The sequence below is a fragment of the Uranotaenia lowii genome, chromosome 1, assembly GCF_029784155.1.
Source record: "Uranotaenia lowii strain MFRU-FL chromosome 1, ASM2978415v1, whole genome shotgun sequence".
Lineage (NCBI taxonomy): Eukaryota > Metazoa > Arthropoda > Insecta > Diptera > Culicidae > Uranotaenia > Uranotaenia lowii.
In genome coordinates, this window is record NC_073691.1 from 95,499,907 (window position 1) to 95,521,427 (window position 21,521).

The 21,521-nt window shown below is 38.3% G+C and overlaps 1 protein-coding gene and 1 long non-coding RNA gene across 3 annotated transcripts in view; one reads left to right on the forward strand and one right to left on the reverse strand.

Moving 5' to 3' along the window:
* Positions 1-21,521, reverse strand: part of LOC129752971 (uncharacterized) — a 71,296-nt gene that overhangs the window by 15,316 nt on the left and 34,459 nt on the right. The window contains exon 1 of one of the 2 annotated variants that reach the window (XM_055748765.1): positions 19,598-19,831. The exons of the other annotated variant lie outside the window; for it this stretch is intronic. Within the exon in view, the coding sequence (XP_055604740.1) occupies positions 19,598-19,622 (25 nt within the window). The 5' untranslated portion in view covers positions 19,623-19,831. Of the gene's footprint in view, positions 1-19,597; positions 19,832-21,521 lie in introns of those variants that run through there. 2 annotated transcript variants of the gene reach the window in all.
* On the forward strand, positions 5,447-5,996 carry LOC129752994 (uncharacterized). Its single transcript, XR_008738905.1, has 2 exons — positions 5,447-5,586; positions 5,652-5,996. It is a non-coding gene; the product is annotated as an uncharacterized LOC129752994 (long non-coding RNA).

Here is a 21,521-nt window from a genome sequence, read left to right on the forward strand (position 1 = left end):
ACATAATTGTGGTGGGTGAAACATGGGTAAAATCAGGCGACACACAGTTATTCACAATAAATGGATTCGATGCAATATTCTCTTGTCGCGAGACATCGCATGGGGGATTGGCCGTATACACACGTAGCGATTTAAACGCTGACACCGAGGAAATAGAGGAGGATGAAGGTTTTCACTACATACGGATACGTATCCCCTTGGGTAATAGCTCGCTACTTCTACACGCTGTATATCGTCCACCTGTATTTCGGTTCGCCAATTTCGTAGAGAAGCTGGAAAGTAAGCTGGCCAGTAATATTAAATGTCTTGACTCGATTCTACTCGGAGATACCAATGTGCCAGTCAACATGTCTAATAACACCGTCAGAGAGTACACGAGGATCCTGGAGTCACACAACATGTTTGTTGTTAATAATGCTGTAACCCGTCCGGCCAGTGGGAATATACTCGACCACGTTGCTTGCTCTCAGAGTATCATCGGCTCGACAATAAACGAAACCATTTGCATGGATACAAGCGACCATAGCATGATCGTTACTACACTGTCAACCAGTTCCGATAAAAAGGCCCAATCCCTGAGCAAAAGCATCGTCAACCACCAGCAGCTGAATACTGAATTTGCAGAAGCCTGAATAAAGTTATTGAAAAACTACTCGTCACTCGAATGAATGAATATTTAACTAGATATGACCTCATAAGCCCACGCCAGTATGGTTTCAGAAAGGGATGCAGCACTCTAACTGCAACAACCGAACTTTTGGAGGACGTGTACGATGATCTGGATAACCGTAGATATGCTGGTGCCCTATTTTTGGATCTGAGGTTTGACACCATTGATCATGCCTTGCTGTTACAGAAATTGGAATGGTATGGATTACGTGGACAACCCCTTCGGCTTATCGAAAGCTACTTAACATCTCGCCAACAATTTGTTTCCCTCAAAGGAGCTTCAAGTAGTAAAAGATTCATATCAACGGGAGTACCGCAGGGAAGCAACTTGGGCCCGCTGTTGTTCTTGATATTCATCAACGATCTCCCTCTGTTGAATCTGCACGGCAAAGTTCGGCTCTTTGCCGACGACACATTGATATCGTACAGCAATTCCAATCCTCTCCAGATAGTGGAATGGATTGGAAACGATCTGGAAATCCTTCAGCATTACTTCGACTGTAATCTTCTCTCGTTAAACTTGTTGAAAACTTCGTACATGCTGTTCAATTCTGGTCGTCGCTCCATACCTCAGCTGCCAATAATCCGTATAGGCAACACTCTAATTGAACGAGTGAACGAGTTTAAATATCTAGGACTACATTTCGATGATACCTTAAGCTGGGCAGCCCATATAGAGCATCTTAAACGAACACTCGCTCCGGTCGTTGGTGCCATATGGAAAATTTCTGCGTTCATTCCAACCCACTGGCTGAAAAATGTATATTTTGCGCTGTTTCACTCGAGACTACAATATCTGGTGTCACTATGGGGTAAAGCCTGTAAAAGCCGCCTAAGGGAGTTACAGGCCATGCAGAATAGAGCGCTAAAGGCTGTCTTTAGATTGCCGTATTTGTACCCTTCCGAACTGTTGTATAGTATGGACGATTCAGTACTTCCCATACGAGGTGCCCAGGAATTTCAAACTCTGGTATATACCCACAAACTCCTAACAAGCAGGGATTCCCATCACAACATGCACTTCGAAAGAATGGCGTCTCACCGCTCGTCCAGAAATGCAAATCACCTTCGTCTGCTCAGGGTTAGAACAGAATTTGGAAAGAAGAAACCCAGTTACTTCGCAAGTAAACTATACAACAATCTACCAGACACATTAAAGCAATGCCCAACGTCCTCCCGTTTCAAATCACAACTGCTGTCGATCTGCAAGCAAAACATCCATCGTTTCCTCCGCTAGTATCTTCTTGCCACATAGCTAAAAAAATTGTTATTCTTTTTATTCTCGCCCCTCCACCCAGACCACCGCCGCCCACAAGCCACTCCATCCAGCCGCCACCGCCAATCATCAAAACACCTCATCACCCTCCACCGCCACCACCACAACGCTGCAAACTAATGAATATACCACAACTCTATATTAAAAAATTGTGAAATAGCCTACGAGTAGTCCCTACCATTCCTTCAAAGAGCGATAATTTGCTCACTGGAATGGTTTTACATTTTGTGAAAAAAAAAAATTGTATTGAAATGAATTGTTAAACTGTTTTGATAGGGTTTTGTGCCTGTTGGAGAAGAGGCTTGGAATAAGCTTAACTCCACTGGGCTTTCCCTATCCGAGGAAAAAATAAATAAATAAATAAAACATTTGCTACTTCTCAAAAAAAAAAAAAAAAACTTCCAAATACATTCACCAGGAGCGCCACAATATGAGCAAAAGTCTAGATTCCTTAAATATAGGTAACTTAAATCATTTATAAGGCTACAAAATAAACAACTAAACGTTATAAACTCCATGTATTTATAACGGTGAAACCTGCTTGATTCTGATGGAACCAAAAAATGAACCGAACTCATCCGAACTAAAAAGATACAGCTATTTTTTTTTAGTTTTTCCAATCTAACTCGTTTCAGTCTAAATAATTTTATAAAGTGTGTTCGCCAAAACTGTTCGATTTTGGGTGACTCAAAACTCTTTTAAACATACCTTGTGTCCGTAGAGAACAACAGGTCTAATGAGCGTCATATACAGGTTACACTTCGTGCAGGGCTAAGTCTTCTCGACCGTGCTCTGCGACGTAGTTCCACCTCCCCGTGGTGCAGAGTGGAAACGTGTCTGCAAGTCCGGCGTATTGCAGATGTACGGCCAAGAGAACTACACCAAACCCACTAGAGGCCGTCGACGGGTCTGCCAAACCCGCGCGGAAGAAGTGGTGCACCCGGGTACTTAGGTACCAGTACTTGGGTGTGAGCGTGATGGTCCAACACGCTTTCGGGGGGTCATGACCCTGATATGCGGATGCGACCGGAAGAAGAGCGATCGCCAACTTGTTTTGCGCTTCGGTGGGTATAGACCCGTCCCGCAAAATGAGTAGATGCGCAAAGTGGTGGCCAATGGTGGGCCGATCACTTAGGGACGTGTTTACACGTCAGTGTCTGAGAGGCACATTTTGCCGGAGGTGTCAGGGTTCGACACGCGTTTCGGGAATTGATGCGCCTGAACCGCGAGTGTGACCTGATGAGGGCGTTCTATAGCTCGATCTGCGCTTCGGGTGGTCAAGCGCCCGACTTGAAGATCGAGTAGTTGCGCTGAGTGGTGACTTAAGTCAACACTATTTAGGAGTTCGGAGGAGTCTGAGTCCTACACGTGGCTTAGGGGGCTTACCCCTCTTACCTAGTTGCGCTGTGTGGGGACCTCATTCACACGATGAGATGTCTGGTCCTAACTCGTCAGAGGAGGGGCCGCGCATCGAGTTGTGTTAGAATGAGGTTATGCTGACAGAGGATTCGGAAACGAGTATTGCCTTGGAGCGCACTAGCGCGAAATGACCTCCCACTATTGAAGCAAAGTGTGTCAAACAGTTCGAGGTGGGAACAAAGGTCAGTGGCCCCAGGTGGACTTTATGGCGTAGGGGGTACAGTGTTCCTTAGCTTTGTATCATGAGTCGTCCAATTGCACCCATGGACCCAGAGTAGCAAACTGGGGGGACGCGGTGGCTCGCCGTGCCTTGGAATGCAATCCGTAAAATGGATTTACCACCTGGGTTAACAACTAATAAAAAAAAAAAGTCTTCTCGACCGCAGTTGTTTGTGGAGTCTATAGTAGGCACGACTTCCGCTGATAATTCGCCTCCGGATCTCACGGCTGGTGTCATTGTCTGCGGTCACCAGTGAGCCGAGATAGACAAAGTCTTCGACTATCTCCAGCTCGTCGCCGTCGACCGTGACCTTGTTATTACTGGACAAGCGGGTTCGGTCGGTCTCGGATCCGCAGGCCAGCATGTACTTCGTCTTGGACGTATTAATCATCAACCCAATCCTTCCTGCTTCACGTTTCAGTTTGCTGTAGATGTCTTCCACCGCCGCAGATGATCTGCCGACTATATCAATGTCATCGCAAAGCAGATGAGTTGACTGGATCTGTTGAAAATCGTGCCCCGCATTTCGCCCACCGCTCGTCGAATAACACCTTCTAGCGCCACGTTGAACATCATGCAGGATAGACCATCACCTTGTCGAAGCCCCCTGCGCGATTCGAATGAACTCGACAATTCACCCGAAATCCGCACACAGCACTGCGTTCCATCCATCGTCGCCTTGATCAGTCTGTTCAGCTTCCCGGAAAAGCCGTTCTCGCCCATAATTTTCCATAGCTCGTTACGGTCGATCGTGTCGTATGCGGCTTTGAAGTCGATGAATAGATGATGCGTAGGGACTTGGTGTTCACGGCATTTTTGGAGGATTTGCCGTAATGTGAATATCTGGTCCGTCGTAGACCCCCGCATACTAAAAAACTATATCTCAAACAGTCTATACGATACATCTACGTCTCCTGGAAAAGTGATTGTCTCTGTAACCGTAGCTCTTACTTAAAACTTTATTTCGACAACGATTAGAACTAAACATGAACGTTCATGTGAAAAAGTGACGGTATCTGGAACTGTGAATCAATGGTCTGACGATTTACTTAAATTTTTCGATAACCGTTAAAATGATCTCGAACTGTTACCCATAGCGTCCATGCTTTACGTCACACCTGTCACATTCACATCAAAAATTTTCTTATAGACATGGGTCAGCGGTGCCATATGGTTTTTCAAAAAATCAGCTCTTATTTATCAAAATATCTTCAAACATGAAAAAAAATCTTTTATTAAGAATGTGCAAAATATATTTGTTTTCACCCCCATTCAAATACTTTTTTAAGTAAAGGGATCAAGCATCTTTTGATTTGTAAAATGTTTCGAAGAGTATGCAAAGTTCATGCTTGCTTGGTTTTTTTTTTCTATTTCACATAGGGCCCTGTTACATAAAACGAGTCGAATAACTCGACTCGATTCCAGTCACTGTCGTATTGTGGTAGTCAAGTGAAACTGATCGAATTAAAAAACCGGATCAAAGCAAACTTGGCTCTGTAAATCGTGACAGCTGAGCCACTAACTTTCAAGCAGTAGACTCTTCCGACTTCTGTAATACCAAAACGGCTCACTCGAGTGAAATGACTCGTGACTGATTCGTAATAGGGCCCATAATTATCTTGCAATCATGCATTTGACATCATAAAATCCAAGGTTGAGAAAGTGAGTAAATTTGAGATTAATTTCGTAAATAAATTTCTTTGTTCAAGAGATGTAAAGCTTATGTGTATGAAAAAAAAAAACATAAATCCCATGATTTCAATATCAGGATAATACATTACTGTCAGAGAATCAACAGAAACACTTAATTTTTTTTTTAATAATTTATTAATTGCTATGCAAAAGAAAATCTATGTGGTTGGCACCACTGTCCACAGTAGCAAAATTCTGCTTCGTAATTGCTTCTCGGCAGTCCGGTCTAGCGCGTTTTTATAAACAAACTTCAGTTTTTAAAGTATATTTCACATCTATGAACCGCGAAACATAAAGAAAAACGCATCACGTAAGTTTTTGATAAGTTTTATTTACTTTTAGGTTTTAAAATACGGTTGAATATTTAATTTTCAGATCATAACTACCCACAGGAGAAATGGCGCCTGAAAACTTTTGCCCTTCTGGGGGAAAACTTTTCCAGCAGCGAAAATCATTACTTATCAGATGTACCAGCCCCGTTAGTGGTTTTAAGAACTCCTGCGACCGCGACACACCTCGTTGGCGTTCCAGAACTCCTGCAAAATATTCATCTTCGGGCAGGACGATTGGAGCAACTCGATGCTCATTTCATTCCTCTTATCGGAAACTTATTAAATGGCCCCATTTCCGTTCCAGGAGGAGGATAGTGTTATCAGTGTAAAATTCTAAATTGTGAATCACGAAGAGATCAATTAAAATCATTATTTTATAAATCTTAAATTCTGTGTTTTTATTCAGTAAATAAAAAACTAAGAATGTGTGCGTGCTAGACGTCTATGATAAAAGTACGAATAATGTTGAAAGAACGGTATGACAGATCATAAAAAAAACCATTACTGTAAATGTTTCGTTAAAAGAGAACTTAAAGAAAAACTGAAACCGTTATAGTTTGATAAACAAAATACGTTTTCCATAAGCAGATTTTTTATCTTAACCTAACTGTTTTTAGAACAGTTTCTCCATACAATCGTTTTAACAGTTCTAAACAGTAACATAACTTAACGCCATATTCAACAGACCGTCGTTTTGGAATTCAAGATAAGTGCAATGTTTTTTATGGTTTCAGATATCATTTTTTAAACGTTTTTTTACACTGTTTCTAATCGTTTAAAACTACTACAGGAACTGTTGTGTTACAATATTTTCGTATTCGGGCCGTCCCTCCATGAAGCCGGCCTGATGACTTCCCACGAATCTGTTTGCTTGTGGCGTTAGGCGGCGAAGTAGGATTCGGGACAACACTTTGTAGGCGGCATTGAGGACAGTGATCGCTCGGTAGTTCTCACAGTCCAATTTGTCGCCCTTCTTGTAGATGGGGCATATTACCCCCTCCTTCCACTCCTCCGGAGCTGTTCTATGTCCCAGATCCGGATTATCAACCGGTGTAGGCAATCGGCCAACCTGTCCGGGCCCATTTTGATGAGTTCAGCTGCGATACCATCCTTCCCAGCCGACTTGTTTCTATTCAGCTGGCGAATGGCTTCCTTAACTTCACTCATCGTTGGGAGTGGCTCCTCTTCGTCGTTGGCTACGCCGGCGATGTACCTTCCCCCACCGTCTTGATCTCCTGCATGTGCGCCGTTCAGGTGTTCATCGAGGGGCTGCTTCCACCTTTTGAACACCTCACGATTATCCGTCATGATGCCCCCGTCCTTATCCCGGCACATTTCGGCTTGCGGCACGAAGCCTTTGCGGGATGCGTTGAGTTTCTGATAGAACTTTCGTGTTTCTTGGGAACGATGCACTCGAATACGTCTCAAAATAAGCAACCCAATACATTTTTTTTTCGAATACGTCTTTTTTCTCAAAATAAGCATACATTTTTCAGATTTTACGTAAGACAATACTGAAAAGCCCTAAAGTTACAAAAAGATTCTGATTCAGTTATGCTTTCTTGGAGCACGTTCAACTAATACAATTAAAATAACTTTGGTATGAAGAAAATGTTGTTTAAAATGCTTCCCAATGATTAAAGATCTTAATTTTTTCACAGAATCTTAGTCGAATTGCTTTTTATACATCACCTTTTTCGACTCAATTGTCCAAAGTATACAGTATGCAAATTTGAAATATATTAAATCCGCCGTTTCCATGTTGGACCTGAGATATTTCTCTCAAATAACGTGTTAATTGCGAGAACAGTGGAAAAAATCGTGTTTTTCGCAAAAAAACGTATAAATAGAAGTCTTGTAAGAAAAACTGAGCTAAACCAATCCGCGTTGAAATAAAACCTTATTGTACTTTTTATGAATAACATTGGCTGATGGTATACGTACAAGTTTGACAATACAATTAAGCTTTTCTTTAAGAGTTACTTAAAGTCCCGCTTTTATCGGCAGTGTCTCGCTTCTTTGTCGTGAAATGCCCTGCTTTTTTTCTGAAAGTATCTGGAAAGGCCTACTATAATACCATTTGGTCCACTCCGCATGTTCTTACAGCGGATGCGATTTTAGAAAAAAAAAATCTTGTCCTATGAAAATCCGTTGCACGGATTCTCGGTCGTCAATTTTTAAATTTGTCCGGCCCGGATACGTGCTGAAAATTTTTTAACAACCTTATGTATGCAGCTCGCGAGCCGCCGGTTGCCGACCTATGCCCTAACTAAGCAATACAAAAGAAAACGCATAGACGAACAAAATCGAAGAGGCGTCTTTCAATCGTTCTCTGCACACTCCAGACTCTACTTCATCCGATTGTCACCTTCCCCGCCTCTTCCTGTTAAGCATAATAAGGACTTGGCGATGAAGAAAGTTATAAAACAAAAAAAAAAGCCTTGAATAAACAAATCAACAATTTCTCAACAACAACAAATATCCCTATTCCTTTTTTTTGTACGGAAAAACCGACGGACATCATAAACTAAACGTTTTTATGGTTTTTTATTGACATTTTCTCATTCTCAGTGACCGTCGTCGTATCTGATTTGGGCGAGCCTAACGAAAACGACATATGGACATCAGATCAACAAACTGTTGGTTCTAAAACAAACCCTTGTTGTTTATGTTTTAAAAATTGCGCCAGACTCAGACCCTAGAATGACATAAACAAGCCAGAATTGCGTTCCATAAAGTCCGCAGTTGCTGCAGTTTTCCTTTTGTTTTTATCGATTTCTCTAACGTAAAATATGGGATATAAATGTTGCATTCTAAAAGCAATCATTTAATGACTAGGAATAACGGCCAACTCATTTGAAGTTTGGTAGCTGCGATCAATTATATTCCCTCAATTAGAGATCCGAATCATAAAGTACAGGAATTAATCAGATTATTCATCACAATTAAACATCAACAAAACAACATGCACAAAAAGGTCACGAACAGATAAGGGATAGAAAGCAAATATTAGTCAAGCATCTACCACCCAGCGCGCTACATTTGTCATCGAGAGGAAATGATCCGTAATCAATTGCACTGGCGTCATCCCAATGTCTCCTCATTTTAAATCAAATAACCGAATGAATGTCACCCCATTTATTCTTTGCGTGCCGTCGCGTGCCGATTTTACACGGAAGAGGACTCTTCTTTAGGAATCGAGTATAAAAACCCTGCGAACTAACCATTGAGTCGCACTTTTTCAGGAGATACAGAGCGTACTTGTAAGAAGCCCTTCCTCCATTTGGCATTTGTTAGTTTAGAGTTGGTTAGATGTTCTATAAAATGAGGACAACTCCCTCAGGCTTCTCCAGACGATTTGTCATTTGTCTTGTGAAAAATAAAAAGCATCATTGAAGAAAATAAATAAGTGTTTAGAAAAAGCATGTGAATATCACTAAATATCACAAGGCAAAAAATACACCATTAAAAAGTTATACGGTCAAAATTTGGTCAAGGGAAAACGCGTGTAAATCGGTGAAATCGCTTATTTAAAAAATTAAATTATATTTATTATTCAAGTTGAATTAGTATAAAATTCAGGAAAAATATTCAGTTAGGCTTCCGCTTTTCCAAATCCAAATTACCGGGCCTTACGCTTAACCCCTGCCATAAGATTTTGCACAGCCACCTTGTCCACCTTCTTCGCCGCAGAAAGCCAGTTTGCATTGAACTGGTGCTCGTCCTTAGCAGTTTTTTGGTCTTCTTTAGGTTCCACTTGACAATAGCCCAATATTTCTCAATTGGGCGGAGCTTTGGCGTGTTGGGAGGTTTCTTGTCCTTGGGAATCACCTGTACGTTGTTGGCGGCGTACCAATCCATGGCCTTTTTACCGTAATGGCAAGATGCCAAATCCGGCCAAAACAGTACGGAACAACCGTGTTTCTTCAGGAAAGGCAGCAGACGTTTATTCAAACACTCTTTCACGTAAATTTCTTGGTTGACAGTCCCGGAAGCTATGAAAATGCTGCTTTTCAAGCCACAGATACAGATGGCTTGCAAAACCAGATATTTCTTCGCGAACTTTGACAGTTTCATCTGCTTGAAAATATCTGCTACCTTTCCCCTTCCTTTTGCCGTATAAAACTCCTGCCCCGGAAGCTGCTTGTAGTCGGCTTTGACGTAGGTTTCGTCGTCCATTACCACGCAGTCAAACTTCGTCAGCATCCGGAATCGCGCTTTGGCCGTCGTATTTTGTTTATCTTCGCGATTTGGAGTCGCTACCTTCTTGTGAGTTGGTAGTCCGGCTCGTTTTTTGGCTCGATGCACGGTTGTAGACGATACACCCAGCTTATTTGCGACATCTCGGAGAGAAAGGTTAGGGTTTCGCTTGATACTACCGGCAACTCTCTTTGTCGTCTCAGCGCCTTCCGGTTTTCGATTTCCCCCCGATCCAGACATCCTGACTGTCGACAAACGTTCCCCAAACACTTTAATTACATTTGTAACGGTTGATTTGGCAACTTTTAGCGATTTTGTCAGCTTTGCGTGCTAGTAGCTCGGATTTTCGCAATGTGCGAGCAAAATTTTGATACGCTGCTCTTCTTTCTTGGACGGCATTTTGACAACTGAAGAGTGAATTCCAAAATCAAAATAGGAGCAACATTCTACACATACACACCTTTAAAATGAGGGGTGTTCAGGTTTTTTAAATGCAAAATTGAAAGAAATATGTCAAGTTGATTCATCTAATATATAAAGATAAGTTGGGCCATAAAGCTTAGTTCATTTAAAAAAAAGGGACACTTACGAATGCGTGTATCCAAAAAACCATTCGTTTGATCGAAATACTTCCTATCAAGGAAATAAAGGTTACCTTATGATAATTCAAGAATATATTTGAAATATTTTTCTATTGTTTTTCATAAGAAATATTTCTACTTTATTCATGATATCTCCCACCGGCACACTTTTTTCAGTCATGTTATTGATCAGTTTTTCCCACTTATACTTCTTCAAAGCTGTATTTTGTGTGCATCCCGCTTCTTTTGGCTTAATACTTCTCTTTTGAAAGAAACTGAGGGCAATTTGGTGGATTCAGCTGTTTCTAAATTAACAAAATTTTATTATTATTGTGCCACTAAGAACGTTTTTACTGTCATGTCTACTGGCACAATCTGACAAAAACGAAGCAAAACCATCATGAAATTGAACTTGAAGTATAATCAGTTAGTTAAGATCGTAGGTTGCGGACTATACATACATATATAAGCTTTTAAAACAGCGAAAACCGAAATTTTTCGTTCTGATTTTTTTTTTTTCACAAGAGCAGAGTCTTGACAAATCATTATATTTTTACAAACAACCAGAAAATAAATACTTTAATCTGCTAGAGAACTTGCCACGGGCAGAAATGTTATAGGACTCAACCGCTGGAATTTGTTTGAAAAAATATACCCTATTTCAAACAAATTCCAGCAAATCACATGTTTTGTCGTCCATCAAAAATCATTTGTCTCATTGCCTTGGTACCGGCTAAACAGTTCAGGAACTCTGGAACTAGCAAAAATTTGTTGTTTGAAATAAGGTTTTAATGACTCATAGCTAGACAATACTTTTAGGACATTTCAGTGATCTACACTTAAGATTTCGCTTATTCAAAATTAAAAAATCTGATATGAGCCTTGACTTCCATGTTAACCCTAGACCGTAGTTTAAATTCAATCCCTTGAGAAAAAAAAACCGTAGTTTAAGATCATGTGCTTCACTCCAATGCATGATTTAAGCTATGTGGACATTTGAATAGTGTTTGCATATTATTTTACCACTTAAGCACAGCAATTAATCAACGGTTGATGGTTTTGTAGGAAATTGTTTTTTTTTTCAATTTGTGTTAATTTTTAAATTTGAAAAAAAAATTGGTCGGATAATACTCTTTACAGGCAAAAAAATGCTGTCAAAATCGTGTTCGTCCGATTCCTAGACCCAAAATTCAGTCTCTATGCCAATCGCGGTCTTCGAAAAAGTCGATCAATGGCTCAATAACCCGGCGAAAGCTACCGTCTGTTTCCCATCCTTAAATTTGATACTAAATACAGCCGGTTGTGTTGAAAGAAATAGCTGGTTTCCGGCAATCTGGATTGCTGATTTTTCAGCAATTTGAATTGTTGGAAACCAGCATTAACGTTTGCTGTTTTTTCCAGCAAAAACCAGCAAAATATTGCTGGTTTCCAGTAAAAAAAAATTGTGTGTATGGAGTACTTGTGAACATTGAGCCGATTTTTGTTTTGAGAAAACTTTAGGCTTTAGTCAACTCAAAGCAAACAGTGTGTTCTTAGTTGATTTTTATCTTTAAAGTTTGTTGATGAATAGTTAAGGTTCAATTTCAATTTGACCAGGCCGGGAGAGTTACGACATCACCATCAGGACAAGGTTTCACGCCAACGATAAACAACAGCTGCAGCCCTCGAACTAATCAGTAATGGAATGTTTTCTTTATTAAAACAGATGCCCATCCAATATTAACTAGCAAGAACCATCCAAAGTAATTAAATTTTTTAAATGTTGTAAAATGTAGATTAGGGTGGCAAAGGATGTATGGGAAAAATTTTATCATCGAATTTCTAAGCCCGAAAAAATTCAGCATAATCTAGACGTGCTCAAGAGGCTTAAGAAATTTTTTTGACCCTCAGAAATCACTTTTTGTTTTTGAAAAACCTGTAAATTGATATGGAATGTTTAACCCGCATGGACTATGAATTCGTTGAGAGAAAAATTTCGTCAACGGAAACAACTGTTTTTGACCTCTAACTAAGCAATTTATAACAAAAAAATGTAGTTTTTATAGATTCAAAAGTGTTAAAAATTATGAAATGAATTTGCGGCTTTATCGGTGAGGGTTAAAGAGTTGAAATGAAAGACGGATAGAAGATCAGAAGAAAATTCTAAGGTGGTGAAAAGAGCGAAGAGCATTTGAAATAGAAGCTTGACCACATACTAAATTCTTTGTCCCACACCAATTAACTGTATTGAAGAAGTAGTACCCAATAGAGAAGGCACTACGTTTTTCGATACAGTTGATTATGGATGGTTCGACCGCCATGTGAGTGTGCACATGTGCCGAACGGACAAAAAATTTAGCATGTGGTTGCTCTGTTAAGTCTTCTATTGTGCGATATCGTTCCATCGATGGCTAGGTAGATTTCTTATTTTCGTTTTGTGCGGATGTTCCAACTGGATTGAGTTGTCGCATACGGTCAACGGTCAGAAATCTTGGCCTAACTATTTTCGATTATCGGAACGATGTTTTGTAATTGATTTTTATAGCCGAATTATTTTTATTATTTAAGAGGAGAAATCACCGTGAATTTGTTTTATGAAATGAATTTGCGGCTTTATCGGTGAGGGTTAAAGAGTTGAAATGAAAGACGGATAGAAGATCAGAAGAAAATTCTAAGGTGGTGAAAAGAGCGAAGAGCATTTGAAATAGAAGCTTGACCACATACTAAATTCTTTGTCCCACACCAATTAACTGTATTGAAGAAGTAGTACCCAATAGAGAAGGCACTACGTTTTTCGATACAGTTAATTATGGATGGTTCGACCGCCATGTGAGTGTGCACATGTGCCGAACGGACAAAAAATTTAGCATGTGGTTGCTCTGTTAAGTCTTCTATTGTGCGATATCGTTCCATCGATGGCTAGGTAGATTTCTTATTTTCGTTTTGTGCGGATGTTCCAACTGGATTGAGTTGTCGCATACGGTCAACGGTCAGAAATCTTGGCCTAACTATTTTCGATTATCGGAACGATGTTTTGTAATTGATTTTTATAGCCGAATTATTTTTATTATTTAAGAGGAGAAATCACCGTGAATTTGTTTTATGAAATGAATTTGCGGCTTTATCGGTGAGGGTTAAAGAGTTGAAATGAAAGACGGATAGAAGATCAGAAGAAAATTCTAAGGTGGTGAAAAGAGCGAAGAGCATTTGAAATAGAAGCTTGACCACATACTAAATTCTTTGTCCCACACCAATTAACTGTATTGAAGAAGTAGTACCCAATAGAGAAGGCACTACGTTTTTCGATACAGTTAATTATGGATGGTTCGACCGCCATGTGAGTGTGCACATGTGCCGAACGGACAAAAAATTTAGCATGTGGTTGCTCTGTTAAGTCTTCTATTGTGCGATATCGTTCCATCGATGGCTAGGTAGATTTCTTATTTTCGTTTTGTGCGGATGTTCCAACTGGATTGAGTTGTCGCATACGGTCAACGGTCAGAAATCTTGGCCTAACTATTTTCGATTATCGGAACGATGTTTTGTAATTGATTTTTATAGCCGAATTATTTTTATTATTTAAGAGGAGAAATCACCGTGAATTTGTTTTATGAAATGAATTTGCGGCTTTATCGGTGAGGGTTAAAGAGTTGAAATGAAAGACGGATAGAAGATCAGAAGAAAATTCTAAGGTGGTGAAAAGAGCGAAGAGCATTTGAAATAGAAGCTTGACCACATACTAAATTCTTTGTCCCACACCAATTAACTGTATTGAAGAAGTAGTACCCAATAGAGAAGGCACTACGTTTTTCGATACAGTTAATTATGGATGGTTCGACCGCCATGTGAGTGTGCACATGTGCCGAACGGACAAAAAATTTAGCATGTGGTTGCTCTGTTAAGTCTTCTATTGTGCGATATCGTTCCATCGATGGCTAGGTAGATTTCTTATTTTCGTTTTGTGCGGATGTTCCAACTGGATTGAGTTGTCGCATACGGTCAACGGTCAGAAATCTTGGCCTAACTATTTTCGATTATCGGAACGATGTTTTGTAATTGATTTTTATAGCCGAATTATTTTTATTATTTAAGAGGAGAAATCACCGTGAATTTGTTTTATGAAATGAATTTGCGGCTTTATCGGTGAGGGTTAAAGAGTTGAAATGAAAGACGGATAGAAAAACAAACATCGTTCCGATAATCGAAAATAGTTAGGCCAAGATTTCTGACCGTTGACCGTATGCGACAACTCAATCCAGTTGGAACATCCGCACAAAACGAAAATAAGAAATCTACCTAGCCATCGATGGAACGATATCGCACAATAGAAGACTTAACAGAGCAACCACATGCTAAATTTTTTGTCCGTTCGGCACATGTGCACACTCACATGGCGGTCGAACCATCCATAATTAACTGTATCGAAAAACGTAGTGCCTTCTCTATTGGGTACTACTTCTTCAATACAGTTAATTGGTGTGGGACAAAGAATTTAGTATGTGGTCAAGCTTCTATTTCAAATGCTCTTCGCTCTTTTCACCACCTTAGAATTTTCTTCTGATCTTCTATCCGTCTTTCATTTCAACTCTTTAACCCTCACCGATAAAGCCGCAAATTCATTTCATAAAACAAATTCACGGTGATTTCTCCTCTTAAATAATAAAAATAATTCGGCTATAAAAATCAATTACAAAACATCGTTCCGATAATCGAAAATAGTTAGGCCAAGATTTCTGACCGTTGACCGTATGCGACAACTCAATCCAGTTGGAACATCCGCACAAAACGAAAATAAGAAATCTACCTAGCCATCGATGGAACGATATCGCACAATAGAAGACTTAACAGAGCAACCACATGCTAAATTTTTTGTCCGTTCGGCACATGTGCACACTCACATGGCGGTCGAACCATCCATAATTAACTGTATCGAAAAACGTAGTGCCTTCTCTATTGGGTACTACTTCTTCAATACAGTTAATTGGTGTGGGACAAAGAATTTAGTATGTGGTCAAGCTTCTATTTCAAATGCTCTTCGCTCTTTTCACCACCTTAGAATTTTCTTCTGATCTTCTATCCGTCTTTCATTTCAACTCTTTAACCCTCACCGATAAAGCCGCAAATTCATTTCATAAAACAAATTCACGGTGATTTCTCCTCTTAAATAATAAAAATAATTCGGCTATAAAAATCAATTACAAAACATCGTTCCGATAATCGAAAATAGTTAGGCCAAGATTTCTGACCGTTGACCGTATGCGACAACTCAATCCAGTTGGAACATCCGCACAAAACGAAAATAAGAAATCTACCTAGCCATCGATGGAACGATATCGCACAATAGAAGACTTAACAGAGCAACCACATGCTAAATTTTTTGTCCGTTCGGCACATGTGCACACTCACATGGCGGTCGAACCATCCATAATTAACTGTATCGAAAAACGTAGTGCCTTCTCTATTGGGTACTACTTCTTCAATACAGTTAATTGGTGTGGGACAAAGAATTTAGTATGTGGTCAAGCTTCTATTTCAAATGCTCTTCGCTCTTTTCACCACCTTAGAATTTTCTTCTGATCTTCTATCCGTCTTTCATTTCAACTCTTTAACCCTCACCGATAAAGCCGCAAATTCATTTCATAAAACAAATTCACGGTGATTTCTCCTCTTAAATAATAAAAATAATTCGGCTATAAAAATCAATTACAAAACATCGTTCCGATAATCGAAAATAGTTAGGCCAAGATTTCTGACCGTTGACCGTATGCGACAACTCAATCCAGTTGGAACATCCGCACAAAACGAAAATAAGAAATCTACCTAGCCATCGATGGAACGATATCGCACAATAGAAGACTTAACAGAGCAACCACATGCTAAATTTTTTGTCCGTTCGGCACATGTGCACACTCACATGGCGGTCGAACCATCCATAATTAACTGTATCGAAAAACGTAGTGCCTTCTCTATTGGGTACTAAAGCTTAGTTCTTTTAGAAATGGGACACTTTCTTTTGCTAATAGCTCGTTTACTAGTAATCGGACACTCAAAATTTTGACAGCATTTTGTTGCCTGTAAAAAGTACTATCCGACCTATTTTTTTCAAAATTTAAAATTTACGCGTTTTTGAGATATTTACGATGCAAGAGAAAAAGGAAAAAATAATTTTGCACAGTTTCATTCAAAACTCATCTTGATAATGTAGCCGAAAAAACTGTTAATTATTCAAAGAACTACTGTGTGTGAGTGGTGGAAAAGTATGGAAATACTGTCAAAAATGTCCACAAAGTTCAAATCAACCATTGGAGTGAAGCATATGATCGATAACTTCGGCTAAGGGTCATCAGGGAAGTCAAGTCTCATACCAGCATTTTTAATTTTCAATAAGCGAAAAACTAAGGGTAGATCGCTGAAATATAAAAAAAAAATTCCGATAAACTGAAAGTGTTGCTTCTTAATGAGTCATTCAAACCTAACCTCAAACAAAATTTTTTTGCTAGATCCACAGCTCGTATGCTGTATATCTGGTTCCGAGGCTATGGGACAGATGATTTCTGATGATCGACAAAACTTATGAAATACCCTATTTTAAACAAATTCAAGCGTTTGAATCCTATAACACGTCTGCTCGTGCGAAGGTCCCGAGTATATTAAAGTATGTATTTGCTTATTATTTTGTATAAAATATAATGATTTGCCAAAATTCTGCTCCTGTGGAAAAAAACAACAATTTTCAAAACGAAAACTATGGTTTTCACTCTTTTCAAAATCCTAAAAAGAGTAATCTTTTATGTACCCTTCGCAACCTATTATCTATACTAACCGATTATACTTTAAGTTCAATCTCCTCATGGTTTTACTTCGTTATTGCCAGATTTTGCCAGCAGAAATTCCATTAAAAACGCTCAAAAAGTGACTCAAAAATAATCAAATGTGTTAATTTCGAAACAGCTGTATCCACTAAAGTGGCCTCAGTTTCTTTTAAAAGAGAAGTATTGGTCCAAAAAGTATCAGAAGTTGAAGGAGGGGGATGTAGCCACCTAAAATACAGATTAGACGCAGTATTAGTTTGAAAAACTGATCATTATCATGACTGAAAAAAGTGTGCGCTGGCCGATGGGAGGTACCAAGAATAAAGTAGAAGTTATACTAACAAAAAAACGATAAATATTTTTTTTCAAATTTTTTCATGAATAATCATAAAATTACCTTCATTTCCTTCATAGAAAGTATTTAGATCAAATGAAAGGTTTTTGAGATACACGCATTCGTAACTGTCCCATTTCTAAAAGAACTAAGCTTTACTTCTTCAATACAGTTAATTGGTGTGGGACAAAGAATTTAGTATGTGGTCAAGCTTCTATTTCAAATGCTCTTCGCTCTTTTCACCACCTTAGAATTTTCTTCTGATCTTCTATCCGTCTTTCATTTCAACTCTTTAACCCTCACCGATAAAGCCGCAAATTCATTTCATAAAACAAATTCACGGTGATTTCTCCTCTTAAATGTTAAAAATTATGTTAAAAAAAATTAAATTTTCTTTTAGGTTTTATAATTACTAAATAAATTGTTGAAGTGACAAGGAGGCCATGATTTGTTGGCGGCGGATGCGTTTTATTTTCCCTTCGTCGAAGACATTTTTATTTGTTCATATTTTAGTGGTTAAAGTGATTCAAAACTTGAAAAATGATTGAAATATTGTACTTCCAAATGTGTCAATCGTTAAAAGTGATCTCGTCAGGAAAGTAACAGTCTCCTTAGGCGAATTAAAGACTTTGAGCATCGTTTTCCTTAGGTGCTGTAAAGAGCGGACATCCTTTAAGAGTTGGCTGAAAAGTTGAATCGACCAATGACTATCAGCCCAGATTATTTGGTGAGTTCGTTCCATAATGACTATAATTCGTAAATTTAAAAGAATGGATGTTTTGTGGAAATTTCTCATAGAAAACTCCAAATTTTCGAAACATTTGAGTATCTCAGATTTTCAAGAATAATTAGCTGAAAAAAGGTTGTACGTTCCAGCATTATCTGGCTTAGCATTGTTCCCTCCAAAATTTAGTCTCTTCAATCAATTGATTTTGAGTGGTTTTAATTTTTATTGTGTTTTTAAAGTGTTTTTTTTTTTAATTTCTGGTGGCTTTTCGTTTATTTTATGTTTATCACTTCTTTGTGACTAATGACGCGATTGAAAAAAAAACTTCGATTGTAGGGCTAACGCACTTGAAGCATTTATTAGTAAGAGCAAGTTCACTGGTTTTGGGAAAAAGTGGTAGGAATGTTGTCACTTTTTGCACATTTTGAAAATTTTGCCTTGCAAAAACATTTTCAAGATCTGTGGCCTTCAAGGTTTTTAACAACACGTGTTGTAGTTTCGCATGCTGTTATGCAAAAATAGCAATATTTATATCACATACGGCTGAAATAGAAAGAGTGTTGTAAAAAATACAAGGCCTAAGATCTTGAAAATATTTTCGCATGGTAAGATTTTCAAAGTATTAAAATTTTTACCACTTTTTTCCCAACACTAGTGAACTTGCTCTAAGGTTGAAGTAGGGAATTGCGCTTCCAAATAAATTTTTGGTTCCATTATTCGTAAGTACAACAGTTTGTCTAATAGATTCTCTTAAATTTACCGTGAAATCTTTGGAAAGGCTAAAAGGCTAAATCTTTGGAAATACACATTTGCTTAAGAAGTAGTACTTTTTTATTTTTTTGATATTAAATTTAGTGTTGTACAGACAATTTTTGACCGACTGTATGTAGATTGAGATATGTACTTAACTAATCTTTTGGTATAACTAACTAAAAATTGATGATTTCGGCCCTTGCGTCCTCTGACCCCGAGAGCCTCAATTGAAAAATGAACCACTATAATCTGTATTCTACTAAAAATTTTTAAAATTTATGAGAAAGCAGTGCTTACATACCCTTGTTAAAATTGATAAATTTTGTCGTTATTAATTCCTTTGCTATTTGTTGATTAATAAACTTCTTCTTTCACCAGATTGTCGGGAAGGTTTCAGGCCTGCTTTGTTTTCAAACTAAGTTGGACGAATGTCTCACTCAATAATAGAAAAAAGTAAACAAACTGGTAGGTAAACCTAAGATCTGTTTTCATCTTCACCAAACATAAACATCAGCAGGAGTTCGACAGCCATCCAAGTTCCATTAATAACAGCGATGAAATAATCCCAAAACCAAAAATTGCACTTTGTATCTTTCTACAAACCTTTGCCGAAATATTTGTTCCGCATTATAGTTAATCTATGTATCACAAGAACTAAATCACACAGCAGCAGCAGCAGCAGCAAAAACACAAAATGTACTCAACCGAGGACGATCCAAATTCGACGGCAGTTGATCCAGCACTGAACCTGAGACTTATCAGTTGCCGCTGCTTGGTGAACATAAGTATGATTTTCAACTTCCTCCCCGGTTCCTTTTTTTCTGCTGAACAGAACATTCGGTATAGATAGCAACTCTACTCAGCGAGCATAGCTATGTACGTACGCGACGACGACGACGACGACAACGATTCGACATGCAGCTAGTGAAAATTGTTTACTCCTTCGTCAGCCTTTTTTCCCATGGCACCATCCCAACAAGGGTAAGTAATAAAATTTCCTATCGCATGCGCAGCTAATTCTTCAGTGCGGAGGACTTATAGAATGAAAACATTGAAGGGTTTTATGTCAACGTTGGGTCGTGTCAATGGCGAAAGAATGTAAAGAATTGAAGTGATTCATTATTATGGATATAACAATGACATTAAGTTACTCTATGGTGGTGCAGATTGGCTTCTTATTTTTTACTTGTGAAATCTCGTAACTGATTTTATATACATACATATTTGGAACAGAATCTTCAACGATGTTCATAGAAAAATAACTGTTGCTTTTGGAAAAAATCCCCGGGTAACAATTTTAGTTCTACAAGAAGCTTGAAGAGCGCTGTAAAACATTGTTAAAACCTCAACCCTCAGCATAAAAAAAAACAACGATTCGAAAATTTTAAAAAACTGTAACTTGCCAACCACTGATTCGAATTTCTCCAATTTGGCCTTGTTGAATTACTTGAAGTGTCTAGTTTAAGTTTGTAGAACTTTATTCACGCTAAGTGAAAAGGATTTTAAGGCAGGGTGATTTGCCAATCGTTGTTCTTTTCCCCATCGTTGCACAAGATGACTAAAACTATCAATGTTTCAGCCCTCTCTTATTTTTTTTTTTTCAAAAAATAATACTGAATCAACTGAATCAAAGCAATCGAAATATTCCCTTCAATTCAATCATGGTAAAAGAAAAGTTCGGATACCGGTATTTCGATAGCAACTTACTATCTTCTTCAGTGAGCGTTTTCGTTTGATCGTAAGATAGCAATTTGCATCCAAATTTTGGGAATTTTGAATAATAAAAAGAAAGAATTTACATCTTAAATTCATTTTTATACACAACCCGATCAGGAGGGAAAAACAAAATTATATCAAAATGAGATATTTTGATACTTTTTTTTCTATCTGAATAAGATATAATTCAGTACTCGTAGGATGTTAAAATATCTCAAATTATATTTAAAAAATCTATACGATCATAGCTAAATTATATCAGTTTTTGATATGCTCCTTTCAAGATTATATCTCGTTTAGATAGCATAGTTTGACATTGGGCAGAACAAAACCTATCAAAGTTATAACACAAACACTGATTCACTATATAATCCGGTCCTATTTTTGGCCTGAGAGCATTCTTCTTGGGCCACTCAATAGACTTTCTAGCTTTAGTGGTCATACAACTAGTGATTGCCGCTAAAGATAAGGCCGAAAATAATGAGACAGCTGGATTTGGGGCGGAATCAGCCGTGTTCCTGTAACAATGCAAAAGTTAATATAAAATCTTAAATATTTACTTTTTGATTAACAAATCAATAAAAAATAATGCGAAAAACAAATAAATTGGAATAAATTGCACGGAAGCTTGTATGCAACAAAATTGCATACAATATCATTGCACAAAACCAATAAAACAAGTAATTTTTATCGAATAATTCAAGAATGCAAAAGGTGAAATAACTCCCATCTTCTTAAATTTGTTTTTTGTTTGTGTAATCTTACAGATATTGGAATTTTTTCCTCGAAATTTACATAAATTACTTCAAAA